The sequence below is a fragment of the Urocampus carinirostris genome, chromosome 2, assembly GCF_059441175.1.
Source record: "Urocampus carinirostris isolate Australia breed hairy pipefish chromosome 2, RoL_Ucar_1.0, whole genome shotgun sequence".
Classification (NCBI taxonomy): Eukaryota; Metazoa; Chordata; class Actinopteri; order Syngnathiformes; family Syngnathidae; genus Urocampus; species Urocampus carinirostris.
Genome location: NC_142350.1, coordinates 62,374,487 through 62,392,328, shown reverse-complemented (window position 1 = coordinate 62,392,328; position 17,842 = coordinate 62,374,487). Strand labels below are relative to the sequence as shown.

General features: G+C 39.6%; 1 protein-coding gene across 3 annotated transcripts; it reads left to right on the top strand.

Moving 5' to 3' along the window:
- The first annotated feature begins 492 nt into the window (after window positions 1–492).
- On the top strand, window positions 493–15,274 carry flad1 (flavin adenine dinucleotide synthetase 1). Of its 3 annotated transcripts, none has more exons than XM_088327437.1 (11): window positions 493–563; window positions 1,373–1,464; window positions 2,845–2,989; window positions 4,017–4,394; window positions 6,422–6,535; window positions 6,601–6,868; window positions 8,405–8,552; window positions 8,750–8,848; window positions 11,068–11,257; window positions 13,539–13,612; window positions 14,971–15,274. In XM_088327437.1, the coding sequence occupies exons 2-11, from the start codon at window positions 1,457–1,459 to the stop codon at window positions 15,104–15,106; spliced, it is 1,560 nt and encodes a 519-aa protein (XP_088183563.1). In that variant the 5' UTR covers window positions 493–563; window positions 1,373–1,456; the 3' UTR covers window positions 15,107–15,274. The 3 variants fall into 3 exon arrangements, with proteins under 3 accessions (XP_088183563.1, XP_088183565.1, XP_088183564.1); XM_088327438.1 differs by lacking the exon at window positions 493–563 and adding an exon at window positions 572–755; XM_088327439.1 differs by lacking the exon at window positions 1,373–1,464 and having other exon boundaries at window positions 495–563.
- The last annotated feature ends 2,568 nt before the right edge of the window (window positions 15,275–17,842 follow it).

The following is a 17,842-nucleotide window of genomic DNA, read 5'->3' as shown; positions in this document are numbered from 1 at the left end:
AAAACCTTGCCTCCACGTTGTTTCAATGGATGAATTAATTAATGTGAATTTACAGTTTAAAGGAACTGTCTTAAACGTTTTAATTTAAATACTTTTGAAATAGAAATACCGTTCAAGTGTAACCAAAATACACGGTGTTGCGCCACACATTGGCCAAGGAAATAACTCGTTGTGTGTAGTACTGCCCACAACCAAAACGGCACTATAGGTTACGCTTGAAGTAGTAATGAAGCTAACGAAGAAGTCACTGCTTAAACGTCTGCTCTGATTCCATATGGTTTAATGGCGTTTTTTCCTCAATTTTTCTATCGTCATTGTTCAACATTTGACTCTTATGATCATAAAAAAAATAGAAGTCCTTTCTTCTAATGTGTTTCATAAACAGAAGACAGAAGCGGCGTTCTGTTTACTTCCGCATCTTCACGCTAAGACCCGCCTTCATAAGTTTGATTGGGTAAATTGCCTAAAACACCTACAGTTCCTGTTGCTGATTGGACAAATGTTGTTACGTCATGTAATTGACATTGACGCAGCGGTCTGAACACGGAACACACGCGAAATCAGTAAGTCTCTTGAAGAAGAGTCTTTAGTAACTAACCTCATAACAAAATGCAAGAATAAAGCTCTTGAAGTGAAACCTAATGGCGTGTAGGAAGCTAGCGCGCTTTTAGATTACTCATTACCTCTGGATCATGTAACCACTAGGAGAGAGGACGGGTCATATCTCGAGAAAGTCATCTAGTGTTGCCGTTGAGGTAATGTTTGTCTCTAAAGTCAAAATGTCAATTAAAGGATTTCAAATTGACACAAAAAGCAAGAATCAACACGCAGTTCTCATAATTAATGGGAAGAATGCTTTGCTGATGTGATTCACTACATTGCTTACTATTCATCTCATCTCATTAGCTGCACCGCTTATCCTCAGTAGGGTCGCGGGGGTGCTGGAGCCCATCCCAGCAATCATCGGGCAGTGGGCAGGGGACATCCTGAACTGGTGGGGCACACAGGGATAGACAACTGCTTGCGCATTCACACCTAGGGACAATTTGGACCGGCCAATCCACCTGAAATGCTTGTCTTTGGAATGTGGGAGGAAACCGGAGTGCCCGGAGGAAACCCACGCAAGCATGGGGAGAACATACAAACTCCGCACAGGAAGTCCGGTAGCTGGATTTGAACCCACACAGGAGGTTCCCAAGACCTTAGAACTGTGCCGCACACGTGCTAATCACTGCGCCGCCGTGCTGCCCATTGCTTACTACTCACGTAATTAATTTGAAATCAGTGCAATTACGCAGTCGTGTCAAGATTACAAACATAATTCACTTTGATCTGCTTTTATATCCGCCTCCACTTATATGTCTTTTCGTAGTTTCTTCCTTGCAGGAGCTGTCGAGAAAAGCAAGGAGACCTGAGCTGCTGTGTAATAATTTAAAACACTCCCTATGGATTCTTCATGTTGATGTAAGACTCAAATTCCTTGCAGTATATACACTCACGGTCTATCTCTATACCCGGGGTCGTCAACCTTTTTAAACATGAGAGCTACTTTTTTGTTACTGATTAGCACGAGGGGCTACCAGTTTAAGTGCAAATTCTAAAACTTATCTTACTACTATGTTGTTACTATGTTTGTATAACGACCCTCAATCATGTGCGAAACAAGGGTTCACAGTCACTCGGTTTACAGTATTCCCTTCAGCACAAGGTGATAGAGCTGAAGGTACGGCAAGCGCAGAAGCCCATAAAGTGCCAAACGAAAACGACAGTCGCACTCGCCCATGGCTTAACAAATGAATGATGTATCAGAGGTTTTGATGAATGAATGAATGAATGAATAAACGAAAACTTTTATTTAGAACATTAAAATAAAAACAGGACAAAAACAATGAGTCAACAACAAAATAATGTCACATAACATTTTCGAAAAGGGGTAGTCAGAAGCAAATGCTTATTTTCCCTACTCCTTTATCTTCCCTATTAAATACATTTTACAAATCCCCCTTTCCTCTAATGCTTTTTTGTATTACTGGCGAAATACAGGGATGAAGAAAATGGGATATGAGGGAGATTGGAAATACTGCGTTTAAAACTATGGTTAACTTGTTGTTATTGTTGCTATTATTATATCAGAACGGTTATTATAAATATTATATAACAAAAACACGGATTTTGTGAGAATAAAAAAAAAACTAAAAACAATCAAATTTCAAATCTGTTACATTTGTTATTCGCGGTTCGCGTATCCCTTAACCGCCAGGGTCGTTCGGGGCACTCCTTTCCTGTGTTGTGTCTTGGGCAAGAACAGCCTTGGGACACACATCCCACCAGGCCATTTTTCTGGGGTAAGCGTTAGATCTTCCACATTAAAGTTGGTACTGGTTTCCATGTTTACCAGTAGCAGAAGAAATCTAATCTGACCCAGATACAGCACCTTCACAATAAATCTCTGGGGAAAAACAATTCCATTTGGAAATTTAGGGTATTTACATCGCTTGTTACCAGGTTGTAATTACTAGAGAAGGGTTAAAAGGAGCACATTTAACCACTAAAACATTGTTTTTTAAAGGCACTGATCATGTCACTGATTTATCATGCCAGTAAGAAAACACATTTTCTAGAAAACCACTATGACACAACATTGATGAGTTTTTTTTAGAACCAGTCCACAAGCTACTCAGGTGCTTTTAGGGAGCTAGCTACCTGGTGCCTGCGGGCATCACATTTGAGACCCCTTCTCAATACGAAAGTATTGCACTGTCTGGATTTTGTTTCTAATCATTTTAGAGGCTTATTGTTACTTTAATATAAGGCATTGCCATTGCTTATTTCTTTGTCTGGTAGTCCAAGATTTGTGAAGCTGAGTCGGGCGGAGGTGCGCGTGAGGCAACTGGCTGCTCAGCTGGGCAAAGTAGCCATGTCCACAATGGCAGCCAGTGCAGAGGCTTCTACCGCGGCTATTCTCATCATTGGTGATGAGATACTAAAGGTGGGTGAATAATTTGACCTGAAATGCCAGCTTTAAGCAGAATTACAAGTACCCCCCCTCTAATTTCCATACACAACACAACTGTGACACATCTATGTCATGTCTCCGCATCAGAATGTTTGAATTTCATCCAGCAAGACCCTCAAGGCAACGTTTAAGTTTCTAGTCAAGACACATTTATTTATATAGCAATTAATCACAAACGGTCTTGAAAGGACTGCACCGGCCACAATTAAAACATCCCTTGATCTAAAAGTCAAAAATCCCAGTTCGAGGAAAATAATACTGTACACCTAGAGAAGGAGACACACAATAGTTAATCCCCCTTCTAGGATGACTAGGATGCAATGAATGTTGTATGAACAACAATACAGAAAACATAGTCAATATTAACAATAAACACAGGTAATAACTAAAACGCAGCTTCCCATCTCAGCCAGCTGGCCAATGCAGATGAAGCCATGTCTCAGGTCCAGGTGTTGGTTGGCTGACTAATCCTGATTTTTCCTTTTCCCTCTCTGCACTACCAGCCAGGCAGCAGGAATTGATAGGAAATCAGTAGTTTGAGGTCAAAATCGGTCATAAACTATAGAATAAAAGTGTCTCATAAGTCTAGATTTAAATACTTCCACGGAGGTTGCATCTTATCTCAGGGGGAAGAGCATTCCACAGCATCAGGCCCCAAATAGAAAACACTCTGGGGCCTGCGGATTTCTTCTTGGCTCTTTGAGTCACACTAGACCAACATTTTATGAGCGGAGGTTCCGAGCAGGAACGTAAGGGCACGACTAAATCTGAAAGACAAAAGGGGGCAGGTCCATGCAAACATTTGGATGTTAGAAACAGAACCTTAAAGTTACATCTTCAACGGACAGGGACCCAGTGCAAGTCAGCTAAAATTGGGGTGATAAAATAAAACCTTTTAGTCCTAGATAAAGACAGACCACAAATTGTACTATTACATTACGGTTTAAGCAGATGTGGTCAGGCAACTTCTAAATGTGACGGCTATCTTTCAATTGTTCAGGGCCACACAGTGGACACCAACAGCGCCTTTCTCACACGGGCATTGCGGAAGCTGGGCGTGTCCGTTCAGCGCATCACAGTCCTTCCAGACGTCCAGGAGGTGATCGCCAAAGAAGTGGCTCTCCTCTCTTCTCAGCACACCCACCTCATCACCTCGGGGGGTATCGGCCCGACCCATGATGACGTCACCTTTGAAAGTGTTGCCATGGCCTTCAAGGAGGAGGTTCATCTCCACCCCGAACTCTCGAAGCTGGTCGAAGAGTTCTTCGGGGCAGTGGATGAAAGTAATCCAGCCATGAAGTTAGCTATGGTGCCCAAATCGGCCAAGCTCAACTTCGGAACGGACTCTCAGACGGGAAAACCTCTCCGATATCCACTGGTGGGTGAGCCCAGGATATGTTTTAGCATATATCCTCCTTTTCGTTTAAAAAAACCCCATAAAAAAATAATCACTAATTTAATTGTCATATGAACAACTCTTTTCTTTCTTCACAGAATATTTTCTCCTGGCTTGCAATCACTGCACCAACATACATGTTTTCTACACTGACGGGATTTTGTTGTTACACATTTCAGACAGTTACTTGTACAACACTCACAGCCTCCCTGAAGAGCTCAATTCTAAATTTTCCAACAAATTTTGCAGGACGAACAGTTAGTTCTCTTTAATGTCAGTGTCACTGTGACATTTTCTCTACTTTGTAAAAGCTCTCCCTATGTGTTCCCTGGTATTAGACTTTTTTTAAGCCCAACTATTGACTGTTTAAAAAAAAAAAAAACATATTTTAAATGTCTTCATCTTAGGTGCGGTTAAATCAAGATTATTATTTAGCGTGTTTTATAAAGTGCTTTCCCATTGCTGGCTATCAGGATACCTTTTGCGATGACACCCACAATCTGAAATTGCAAGTTTTAGATATTGGCATTTACAACTGAAACAAGTGCAACTGGTGTAGTGTGCTGTTGGCTTTTGTGTACAAAATTCGTTAGTAACCTATTCTAAGTTTAACATTGAGAAGCATTCCATTGTGAGAACACCACTCTAGTGTTCAGTACAATTTGCAAAAAAAAAAGAAAAACCTACTCTTGAATGTAATCGTCTTTGTCTTTGATACCAACGTTGTCACACATTTGCGATGAGATTAGCTATGACACTCCAGGGAAAATATGTGATCAAAACTTAATTGAGAAAAGGCAGATGAAAGACTGTCAGGACAAATAGGTAAAAATAATTTAAAAAGTGGCAGATAATTTAGTTCATTGTGAATATTCTTTGAAAACTATATTCTTATAGTAACCCTTCCATCCATCCATTATCTGCACCACTTATCCTCAGTAGGGTCGCGGGGGTTCTGGAGCCCATCCCAGCTATCTTCAGGCATTGGGCAGAGGACACCCTGAACTGGTTGCCAACCAGTCGCAGGGCACACAGGGACAGACAATTCACTCGCTCATTCACACCTAGGGACAATTTGGAACGGGCAATTAACCTGACATGCATGTTCTTTGGAATGTGAGACGAAACCGGAGTGCCCGGAGGAAACCCACGCAAGCATGGGGAGAACATGCAAACTCCACACAGGACAGTTCGATCTCATGACCTCAGAACTGTGCTGCACATGCGCTAACCACTGCACCTCCATGCTGCCCACTTATAGTAATATCATGGGAAAAATAAACTAAAGTTACTGAAAATGAGCAAAATGAATTGCCATATATATTTTTCTCATTCAAAATATTATCATTTTTTTAATAAATGATTTAGAAAAAGTTATAGTACATTTTTTAAAGTAGATTAAGAAAAAAAAAATCACTTATGTATTTTTTTTTTAAACAATAAAAGTTAAACTATATTAAAAAAATTCTTATGATAAATTGTCCAATAATGGAAAATAAATACAATTCAAAATTAATTGTTTTTCTCATTTTATGTATTGGTTTTGTATTTTTCTAAAAATAAATAAGGAAAATAATCTAGATCCAAAATAACTACAAATACCTACCAAAGAGAACGAACATATTTGATTGGTTTTAATTTATTCTATCGTGTTTATTTGTTAATATTCCATGCAGACTCTTATTTAAATTTGATGAATCAAACACATGACCAGCTCAGTAGCCTAGATGGTAGTGTGCCCGCTTTGAGACTGGGAGGTCGCTGGTTCGCGCCTCGACCGAGACATACCTAATTGGTATAATGGCGGCGCCCTCTGGCTGCGGCTGCATCGACTCGCTACAACGGGTCAGATGTATCGACATTTCGTTCTGTGTACATTGTTACAAAGAATGACAATACAAAGGAAGTTATTATAAGTTATTAGTTATTATTAGATCACCCTGTTTGGATTTCAGTGTGATTTTTCTGTGAACAGCTAAATCAATTCTGTTTTAATACGTTTTTCACAGGTGAGTGTACATAATGTTTACATCTTCCCGGGAATACCGTCTCTATTGGAAAGAGCATTTAACGGGTTAGAACATATTTTTGCAAGCTCGGGAACCACTTTCCACACTCGTGAGGTAAGACCGATTATATTATTTTGATCCACTAATGTGTATGAACACACGTTGTGATTCATTGTTAGGTATTTGTAGCAGAGGACGAGACCACGATCGCTCCTGTGCTCACTAAACTGCAAGCCTCCTGGGGCCGCAAGGTGTCCCTGGGGTCTTACCCCGACTGGCTGAGCAACTATCACCGGGTCAAGCTGGTCCTGGACTCGGACAGCCCGGAGGAGGTGGACAAAGCTCGGGCGCAGCTGATTGATGAGCTGCCTGAGGGAAGCGTGGTGCCTTTAGTCAAGGACCCGGTGTCCATTGCCACCGCTGAGGTGTACATGCTAGCCAACAGCGGTAAGAGATCAAGTAGAGGGCCTACATTTGTATTGAGCCACGAATGGGATTTGAATACGGAAAAAACAGCATGCCTTTGAAGGGGTAATTTGTTATGTGAACATTAGCCGTCACTGTATTGTGTAGTGCAACCGAAAAGCAGTGCTACAAAGGACAAGGAAGAAAAATACAAATTTATTGAGGTTTTTGGAGGTACTCATAGCAGCAAGATGGCAGATAATCATGTCAGCCCATTCTCGATGAACCTCACGTTATGTAAAATAATAAAAAAAAAATGTTACCTACAAATATTTATTTAAAAAAACTATATTTACATGATGGCCTGGAGAGTGAGAGGCGCCACCAGGCCGTACTTTCTCAAGACACAGCACAGGAACTGGTGCCCCTATGACCCTTGTGGTTAGGGGATCCAAACTAGTCCTACGAGGCTGGACCAAGTTGTAATAATGGTGAAATGAAAAATACTGCATTGTAACAAAAGTGCAATGAAAATCAGTGTAATGGCATCTCATAGCAACAAAAAAATCCAATTAAGTCGCAAGATATATAGTTTTCATAATTTTGAGCAGGGTTGGGTAGGGTTACTTTAACTGGATTACTTTCAATTACTTTTGGATGACTCTAATACCAAATATGCTAATAAAAGACAAAATAAACTAAATATGAATAAAATGATGACTCACAACACGTGGTAAGCTTTCTCTCCTGGCTTTGATCTCTTTGATCTCCGGCAAAACTAACATAAAATGCCACAGAAACAAAATGAAAATAAATCCAAACAGCTTGCCAACATCCTTTTTGCCGTTCCATGTATTCAGTTACTCCCCAAGCCTGCACAAAATTTAGTCATTTTATTCATATTTAGTTTCTTTTGTCTTTTATTAGTATATTTGGTATTGGAGTAATCCAAAAGTAATTGAGAGTAATCAAGTTAAAGTAACCCTACCCAACCCTGGTTTTGAGTACATACTAGGCAGATAATGAAGTACCAGAAATAAATTATTGATCATTTTGAAAAAAAGATTTATAAACTACAATATAGTTTTTTTTTTTTTTTTTTAATCTATCCTCATCGGAATCATTCACACATTTAGTTCCCGAAACGGCCACAAGAGAGCGTTACTTGTATCAGCTGCTGTAGACTGATTCCCTAAATATTACACAAATGTAATTTTATTCAAAGGGCAATGTTTAGACTGCTTTCAATTGGTAATCAACATTGAGTTGCAGTTGCATCTCACCCAAATCCATATTGGAAAATGCACGGACTTTTTCAAATGTATCATTAAAATCAAAATGACAACATTTTTATTCCAAAACAGCAGTCCAAATTTTGCCATTTTACCTCTCACAACTCTGACTTCAGAGAGGACCCCTGACTGGTACCAAAACCTGGTCCTATAATAAAGAATTCATAACTGTCAAAGCAAATGAAAACCTTTGTTAAGATTGAAAGTGAATAGCGGGAATATTGGTATGTACAAAACGCACCGGCATCATTGAATTATCTCTCGCGGCGGGTGCGCTTCCCCGTAGGCACTCCGCTGGGCAAGAAAGTTGCGTCGGCTCTGAAAACGATGGAAGCGGCGCTGGATCAGTATTCAACGGAGGAACTCTGCGTCGGTTTCAATGGCGGCAAAGACTGCACGGCGCTGTTGCATCTCTACTACGCTGTACTGAAGAGGTAGGGGTGAGAAAAAGAAGCGCCCCACACTGTGCTGCACACAAGATAAATGATCCAGGCCTTAAGATGAAATGAGAATTTTTTTTTTTCAAAAGGAAAAACATGACGCCGGACACATTCTGGGAGATAGCCACAAGGAGTCTGTGTCATGTTATTTTTGTTGTTTATTTGTTTGTAAGTTTTGTTTCTGCTTCCAGGCGCTTCCCGGACAGTAAAGACAAGATGAAAGCGCTTTACATTCGCATTGTTTCTCCATTCTCAGAAATGGAGCGCTTCCTTCAGGACACTATAAAAAGGTGAAGTCATCTTTCTACTCTTAAGTGCTTACGCTGTAATGAAAGTGAATACAGTGGTGTGGTTGACCACTATACAGTATTGGTAAATGGTCTGCATTTATAAAGCGCTTTTCAAGTCATTGGGGCAAAGCGCTTTACAATGTGCTTCACACTCATTCATTCACACACACACACACCGATAGCGGCGTCGGTCATGCAAGGCTCCCACCTGCTTATCGGGAGCACCAACAGTGAATAAAATCAAGAACTCCAGATAAAAACATGTTTTTGGGTGCAAATTTTGTCCACATTGTCCGTCATATAAAATACTACAACAGAAATACTACAGAATGTCAGAGTTGCCATGGTGCCCAATTGGCCGCGCCCGTGTGTGTCACGGTTGCCGTGGTGCCCAATTGGCCCTGCCCGTGTGTGTCACGGTTGCCATGGTGCCCATTTGGCCCCGCCCGTGTGGTGCCAGCTGCGGCTTGTTGAGAGATTGATTTTCTGTTTGTATAAAGCTCAGCGCTCTCTTGCTTCGGTGTCAGCCCGTCAAAAGAACTTATGCCCCACAATACGTGGGTTCTGACTCGATCTCGTTTTCCTGTGATATTTCCAGTCCGGTATTGTTCTCGTTTATTTTTGTACTGTTTAATTTCGGGTTCCAGTTTTGTTTTCAGTCTATTTTTGTCCTAGTTTCTCCAGTTTTTGTTCCCATCTAGTTTCTCCTGTTTATTTTCTCTACCCTGATTCGTTATCGATCTCGTCGGTCTCTGGCTTCCTGTCCTTCCACGCCAGACCGGCTTCCTAACGTGCATGACTCACCATTTCCCGTAAAATAAAAGGCTTGTGTGAGAACGTCACGCGACTGGGTCCTGTATCTGTTCTGGTCCTGACACCGAATCCTACAAAATTACAACAAAACAAAATACTAAATTAAGTGTTTTAAAACAAGAACCAAATCCTTTAGCTTTTATTCTGAAAAAATACTATAGAAATACAACAATAAAACTCTTAAAGAAATAATACAATCACTTACTGTACCGTGGTTTACTTATCGCGGTTTTCCTACTTTGCAGATTTTCGTCTTGTATTGTGTTCTGCATTCTGATTAGCTAATCAGTCGCCCTGCCCCTTTTCTGCCAATGTCCCTGTGTGTCAATGACATTGCGGTAGCTTGAAAAAAAACCTACATCCACTTTGGTCCAATATGAAATGAAATGATCTGCATTTATATAGCACTTTTCAAGTCAATGACTTCCCAAAGCGCTTTACAATGTGCTCCACATTTCCCAATAGCGGCCTTGCAGCCATGTAAGGCGCTAACCTGCTTATTGGGGGTGTTAGGGGTTCAGTGTCTTACCCAAGGACACTTCGACATGTAACACGGACGAGCCGGGATTCGAACTGGGATCCCTTGATCCCAAGACGAGCGCTCTACCTCCTTAGCTACTGCCGCCCGTATGGCAATATAGATAGATAGATAGATACTTTATTCATCCCTGAAGGGAAATTCACATTTCCAGCAGCATCCCTGAGCTGAGAACAGTACAATAATAAAGCCAAAAGAATACAATATACAAATACCCAGTGAGACGTGAAAATGCCCACTGTAGCGTGTTATATAAAGTAACTAAATAGTGCTACACAGAATACATATTGCAGTAAGATTCGGTTATATCCAATGTAGGTGGTGTGGTTTAATGTGGGCCTTTACTCTGCCGGGTGGAGTTAAAGAGCCTCATGGCATGAGGAAGAAAAGATCTCTTCAGTCTGTCCGTAGTACAAGACAGTGACAGCAGTCTGTGCATAATATGGCTCTTTCGTCATTTTATTTTGCTGACCCCTGCCTAAGGAAAGTAAATGCAGTTTCCCATAATGTTCACATGATGGCAACAAAGTCTCATGTAAAGTAAAAGTGAAGTGTCCTGAAATTAAAAAATGTATATAATTTGACAGTACAGAAGCTATTTGTAAAAAAAAAAGAAAACAAACAAAAACCATTAAAAAGTACAGTACTTCTATTTGTTAAACAAAAACTTGAGCCTTTAAATTGTGTGTAGTTAGTTTTAATGCATATTTAATAAATATATAAAGGTTTCTACTTGGCAGAACCTTTTTGGAACGCAAAAAACGAGGAATAACTATTATCTAACCTCCTTAAACATCCCCAAAATGTTCGTCAGGATGTTCAGACATGAATTTCCAAGTCTCACTATCTGGCAACGCTCCTCCCTCAGATACGACTTGGATCTGTTCTCCGTGGAGGGCAGCATTCGGCAAGCGCTGAGCGAGGTGCAAGAACGGAAGCCCGAGTTGAAAGCCGTCCTAATGGGGACCAGGAGGAGCGACCCTTACTCTCACACATTGACGCCCATGTGTCCAACTGACCCCGGCTGGCCGTCTTATATGAGAGTCAACCCTTTATTGGTAAGTCACATAAGCAACACAAATATTTAATCGATTTTTATTCATTCTAGTATAGCGCGCAGAAATGTTTAATGCACACTCCTAATTCTCAATTAGGAATGGGTATACTGTACAATTATTTTTCATTTTTTTCAGCTCAAACTAAGCATAGGCAGAGACAAACGTTGAGGCAAGGCATATTCTAAACCTAGCTGCCAGGTATGCAATAGCAGGGATTTAAAGTAACCTGTGATCAAATAGCATACGTCATAGCAAATCCTAAAAATTATGATTGCGCAACTAATTTACAAATACATCTAAGTGTATCACTGAAGCCTTCATTTATAACACGCTCCCAAACTTTGATTTTTTTTCTTTAATACGAAAAAAAAAATCTACATGTAATACTCCAATAAATACAGTACACTTAAACAGGATGTGCCATTTAATATAAAGCAATTCCGGCAGATTAAATTTACCGGAAATTCATTTTTGAATAACAATGTAACTCCATTTACTGTTATAAAAATTGTCAGTGTGGATTTTTTGTTACAATCTTGGTGTAGGTCGTTTAGAACAATAAAGTAGTTGTAATTAAATCTACACTAAACGATTTTTCCATACTAGTTGGTTAGCATATACTGTTTTTTTTAAATAAACAATATACACTAAAATCTTTTTATTTTAATCATTGTTAAGTGAACTCTCATTCATCACAAAGAACCACTGATAGGCGAAATCCGTCAAGTAGAAACCTATTTATTGAAGTAGAGACCTGTTTAACCAATCAGAATGCAGAACACATTGCAAGATGCAAATCAGTGAAGTAGCGAGACCGTTAAAACTCAACCGCATAATAGTGAGGGTTCACCATATCTTAAAACAGAATAGTGCTATTTTAGAAAATATGGATGAATGAGAGAGGCACGGCGGCCACAGCACAGTTCTGTGGCCATGAGATCAAACCTTCCTGTGTGGAGTTTGCATGCTCTCTCCCTGCTTGCGTGGGTTTCCTCCCACATTCCAAAAACATGCATGTCAGGTTAATTGGCTGTTCCAAATTGTCCCTAGGTGTATGAGCTAGCGAATTGTCTGTCCCTGTGTACCCTGCGACTGGCTGGCAACCAGTTCAGGGTGTCCCCTGCCCACTGCCCGAAGATGGCGACGATGGGCTCCAGTACCCCGCGACCCCATTGAGTATAAGTGGTGCAGATAATGGATGTATGTATGGATGAATATGTTATAAGACTTTGTAAACATTTTGTAAAATAATCAGCATTCTTGCCTGAGAGAATCTACCTTTCAAATATTCACTTTAAATACAACTCCAAAAACGGGAGAAATTTTGTCAACAATTTTGAAAGAGTAACAATCAAATAAGTGGCTAAACTATATTTAGTATACATTCATTATCCGCACCACTTTCCTCAGTAGGGTCGCGGCGGTGCTGGAGACCATCCCAGCTATCCTCAGGCAGTGAGTAGGGGACACCCATTAACTGGTTTCCAGCCAGTCGCAGGGCACACGGTGAAAGACAATTCATTCGCCCATTCACACCTAAGCAGAATTTGAACCAGACAATTAACCTGACATACATGTTTTTGGAATATAAGAGGAAACCGGAATGCCTGGGGGAAACCCACGCAAGCATGGGGAGAACATGCAAACTCCGCACAGGAGGATTTGCATTTAGAATATTTTTTTTTTTAAAATATGAAAACCACCAGATTGTGAAAGACATAAGTGAAATATTCTTTATTTAACTCAAAGTTAATGATTATTTTTGAAAGCCGATAAAAACGGCTAATATTTACTGTTAAGGAGCTGGAATTCCTAGGATTCGTAGAATTTCATATCTAAAATAGTTTTCAAACAATTGACCTTGTATGAAATGAGTTCACGTTTAATTTGTGATTCAAATTGTTGCCAGTTAAACTATCAATCCATCCAGATATTAATTTTCTATCAGATGAGTTTTTGGCCAAGGGCTATGTAGAGGAAAATTGAAAAGCCACTTCTTTTTTTCAATTGCATTTTATCAAGAACCACTAAACCTGCGTTCTTTGTTTATTTTTCAACAGATAAAAATTATAGTTCTTTAAGGTTAGTTTTGGAAATTTGCATGAAATAGAAATTTTATTATGTTATTTTTGGGGATCTTTGGACATTTAAAAAAATGTACAGTGGATAAACACATTCTATATGCGCAAGAACTTGAAAATGTTCGTTTGGCCACAGAAGACCCCCAGGCAGTTGTTTGGACACCTCCTAATCCATTTCAATGTGACTTTATTCATCACAGGACTGGACCTACCATGACATTTGGTCCTTCTTGAGGACTTTATATGTTCCCTACTGCATTCTATATGATAAAGGGTAAGAACCTAGTTTTTCTAAATCATGTACTGTGTTTTCCAAACTACGGTATATGTCGCAGGACTTGAACTCCGTTAAATTATCTTTGAAATCTTTAACACATCATTACCAGCTTCATCATTTCACGTGTTATTTTCACACGAAACCACCAGAGGGCGCTCTACGCCTGTGTGGATAATTTCACCCTTGCCGTATTGTGCCGAAAAATGTCCCTTTTTTCTAACTAATCGGGACACGAATGTTCAGAAGATAAGGCGTCATTTCGCCAAATTAAATATTTTCAACCTGCTGGAAATTGATTTCTATACAAGGTGCAAGTACTCTGTGTTTTACTGTTATAATATATGATATTTCCCCCCAAATTTAGATTCAAAGTAATTTTTGTGACGTTTGCGCGAGTGTCGTGTGCTGGGTGTGGGCATTTCACGCTGAGGGACATTTTTCGCCACAACTAAACAAAATGGCACCGAAGAGACAATCATATTCTGCAGGATGCAAGCTGCAAATAGTGAAATATGCAGCTGAAAATCAGTAAGAAAGGTTAGGGTCTTGAAACTTGTAAAAGACTGGTGAAAAGCACAGGTGATGAGGACTCTGACGTAAGCGACGTAAAATCGAAAGGCGGAAGTGGAGGAGTTGTTTACCGGTAAAAGTGACACCTTGGATGAAAATTTTGTTGGATTTTGTGATTTGGAGTGGTAAGCATGATCTGTATGCAACGAGATAAGACTGGGCACTCCAGGGTAGATAGATAGATATATAGATACTTTATTCATCCCCGAAGGCAAATTCACACTTCCAGCAGTATCCTTGTGTTGAAAAAATAGAATAATAAAATAAAGATATAGAATACAAAAATACCCAATATACCGTTTTGCTATAGAATATTTAAATAGTGCTACGGAAAATACACACTGTAATAAAAATAGGGTTAGATGCAAATGTGGGGGTGGGGTTTAATGTGGGCTTTTACTGCCCCGGGTGGAGATAAAGAGCCTCATGGCATGAGGAAGAAATGATAAACACAAAGAAAAATACTTAAGACAAAAATAAAATTCGAGACTTCGTTTCTGATTAACTCTTAATATGTTACGTCGTTACAGACGAGCGTGTCTAAGACATGCACGTACGTGTAATGTTAGTATATCGTGTTCTTTGTTATTTTAATTTCAAATAGCCTTTTAAGGTGACATGTATGTTTTTAGTGTTAGATTTTACAAAATAAATTCCCCCAAAAATGAGGCTTATACTCTGAGTGCTACTTAAATGTTGTTTCCCTCTTAATTATGCCTTTTTATGGCTGGTGCGACTTATACTCCAGTCTTTTAACGGCGTGCATTTCTCCCACTTCGATGCAGGTACACGTCACTAGGCAGTATGGACAACACGTTTAGAAACACGGCGCTGCAGGTGGTCGACAGCAGGGGGATCAAGCGCTACAAGCCAGCATACCAACTTGAAAATGAAGAAGAGGAGCGGAAATCTCGTGTCTGACACTCTCCCGTCCATACAAAAACGTCTGTTTTTTTTTTACTCGTCCATGCAGTAGCAGAAATACTCATAAACAGCAAAGACTGTTGGCTAAAGCGAGAATCAGTTTGTTACTGGTCCATAAGCTTTTTTTGTGCTACTGAATAAAGCATCAAATCTTGTTGTGTTTACCTTTGGTATATTTCAAATTTTATTGATTTAGCATGAGCGTGAATTGAACTGTGTCACTATTCTATCCAATACATTGTTGAGCGAGGCAGCCGTTATTAATTTAGAACAAGTGATGACATTTAGTGGTTTCACATGCGTGCTCTCGGTTTTCTGTAATTGTAGAATGAAACTGGTGAAATTAAGAAAAGGACCGTTTCAAATACAGTCCAAATGCCAACTGAAACCCCCAAAAAGACAAAAAAGCAAGAGTTTTTTTGGAGCGTGTTTAATAAAGTCATGTACTTGCATGCAGAACAAAAGGAGCTTGACAGAGGCTGCAATGATTTCAGCCAGAAGAGGGCGTCAGCAAGTAGAACATTTTGAATTTACTGACATTACCTTTAATAGATTAATTCTTACTACAGGCTATTTGTCCAAAAAGTTTCCGTAGTGCAGTGGTTAGCACATTTGCAGGGTTGGGCAGGGTTACTTTAACTGGATTACTTTCAATTACTTTTGGATTCCTCAAATACCAAATATGCTAATAAAAGACAAAAGAAACTAAATATGAATAAAATGACTGAATTTTGTGCAGGCTTGGGGAGTAACTCAATACATGGAACGGCAAAACTGATGTTTGCAAGCTGGATTTATTTTCATTTTGTTTCTGTCGCATTTTATGTTAGTTTTGCCAGAGATCAAAGAGATCAAAGCCAGGAGAGAAAGCTTACCGCGTGTTGTGAGTCATCATTTTATTCATATTTAGTTTATTTTGTCTTTTATTAGATAGATAGATAGATAGATACTTTATTCATCCCCGGAGGGAAATTCACATATTAGCATATTTGGTATTGGAGTAATCCAAAAGTAATTGAAAGTAATCCAGTTAAAGTAACCCTACCCAACCCTGCACATTTGCCTAACATGCGAAAAGTCCCCGGTTCGAGAGAGATGGGTGCCACCAGGCTCTACTTGCCCAAGACACATCACAGGAAATGCTGTCCCAATAACCCTAGTGGTCAAGGAAAACTTACAACTTAATCCTTAGAAACTGTCCTAAATTGTAATAAAATCTGTCGGTAGTTGGTGCTTACTTGCTTTATATCTAGAGTTATTTAGTCTAGACTATTATATAAATCCTGATTTACGCACGTATGCGTTTGTGCCTTATAGGCTCCGAAACGACTGAACCGATTTTCATGAAATTTTAAACAGTAGTACTTTCGGCCCCCGGGGAGTGTCTTAAGCTATTTTCCATGTCAAGGCACCCCCAATAAATACCATAAAAATAGATAAACATCTGCTTTCATCTACGAGCAGCTCTGGAGCTGCATGCGGTCATATTGCTCTTTGGCACTCCCTAGTGGCTCCTTGGCGTTTATTTCAACAAACTACGGCCTAGACAACCTCGCCCAAGAAGAATGCCCTGCAACACTAAGCCATTATGCTTTTACTAATAATAGGGATTAAGGTTTCACTATATCTTCAAATTTTATATGTTAGATTCTATAGAATGTTAAAAATCAAAGATTTACAGTAGATGTATTAATTTTGTATGAGTATAATACAATAAAGTAGTACTTCCTTTATACCATTTTGTCAAATGTCATGCATTATCATAAGTGTTGTCCCCTGCTATTTGGCAATTTCGCTTTGCGATCGCCACCTCAGAACGGATTAACATCCTATCCCAGGGATGTCCTCTAATTTTTTTGACTAAAGGAAACAATTAAACCCCAGTTTTGATTTTTTTTTTTAAAGCAACCCAAATTATTCCTTAAAGCCCCAATGTGTAATATTTGACCACTAGATGACAGTGTTTTCTGGTACGAGCAAGGGGCGGTGATACACAGCAGTGCATGGCAGCAGGATGACAGACAAACATGGCGCCGACTGAAGTGGGGTTAAAGTAAAACAAATTTCTCGGCTTATGAGTTTTTGTAACTAGCATTGGTATAAAGGATAGTGGGATTTTTGGACGCGTTCTATGGGATGGGCAGGGCACCTGTATGATGCGGCAGGGGTAAATCAGTGAAAGTTTTCGGGCCCTGTTGTTGTGTCACTCTGACCCGAGTGACATGGCCGCTTTCTTGTTTTCCGTTCATCTGGAGGGACAAAAGCATGACCAACTTAGGTGCCGAGGTGCCTAACTTGTTTGGACATTTGGGTTGGCCATGGTCCAAAAATTTTAGTGTGTGTGTTTTTTTTTTTTGCTATTTTTTTTCCCCTTTTTATTTTCTTTGCTATTGTATGTGTTTGTCTTGCTGTCGGTCACCCCTCTTGAGGGATATGACCAAGGTAGATAGATAGGACAGAACATTGGTAATTATAGTTCATGTATTTTGGCCTAGTATTTGAATTAATATTGTTTTTATGAATTTTTACTGGATGAAGGTTTTTTCGTACAATTAGGAGGCTCTAAATATTATACACTGTCCCTTTAACAACTAATTCTTTGCAGTATAGATTGTAGTACAAAAACAGCATTTTATATAGGTTATATAAGTAGCAATATCCATATCTATAAACGGCCATTTTGAGAGTTTGTGATTACATGAAGGACAATTAGAGCTCTGCTAACAACCAATC

Coding starts and splice junctions, on each gene's coding strand:
- flad1 (XM_088327437.1), top strand. Junction 2,990..4,016: donor TTGGTGATGAGATACTAAAG/GTGGGTGAATAA, acceptor TCAATTGTTCAG/GGCCACACAGTGGACACCAA. Junction 11,258..13,538: donor TGAGAGTCAACCCTTTATTG/GTAAGTCACATA, acceptor TATTCATCACAG/GACTGGACCTACCATGACAT.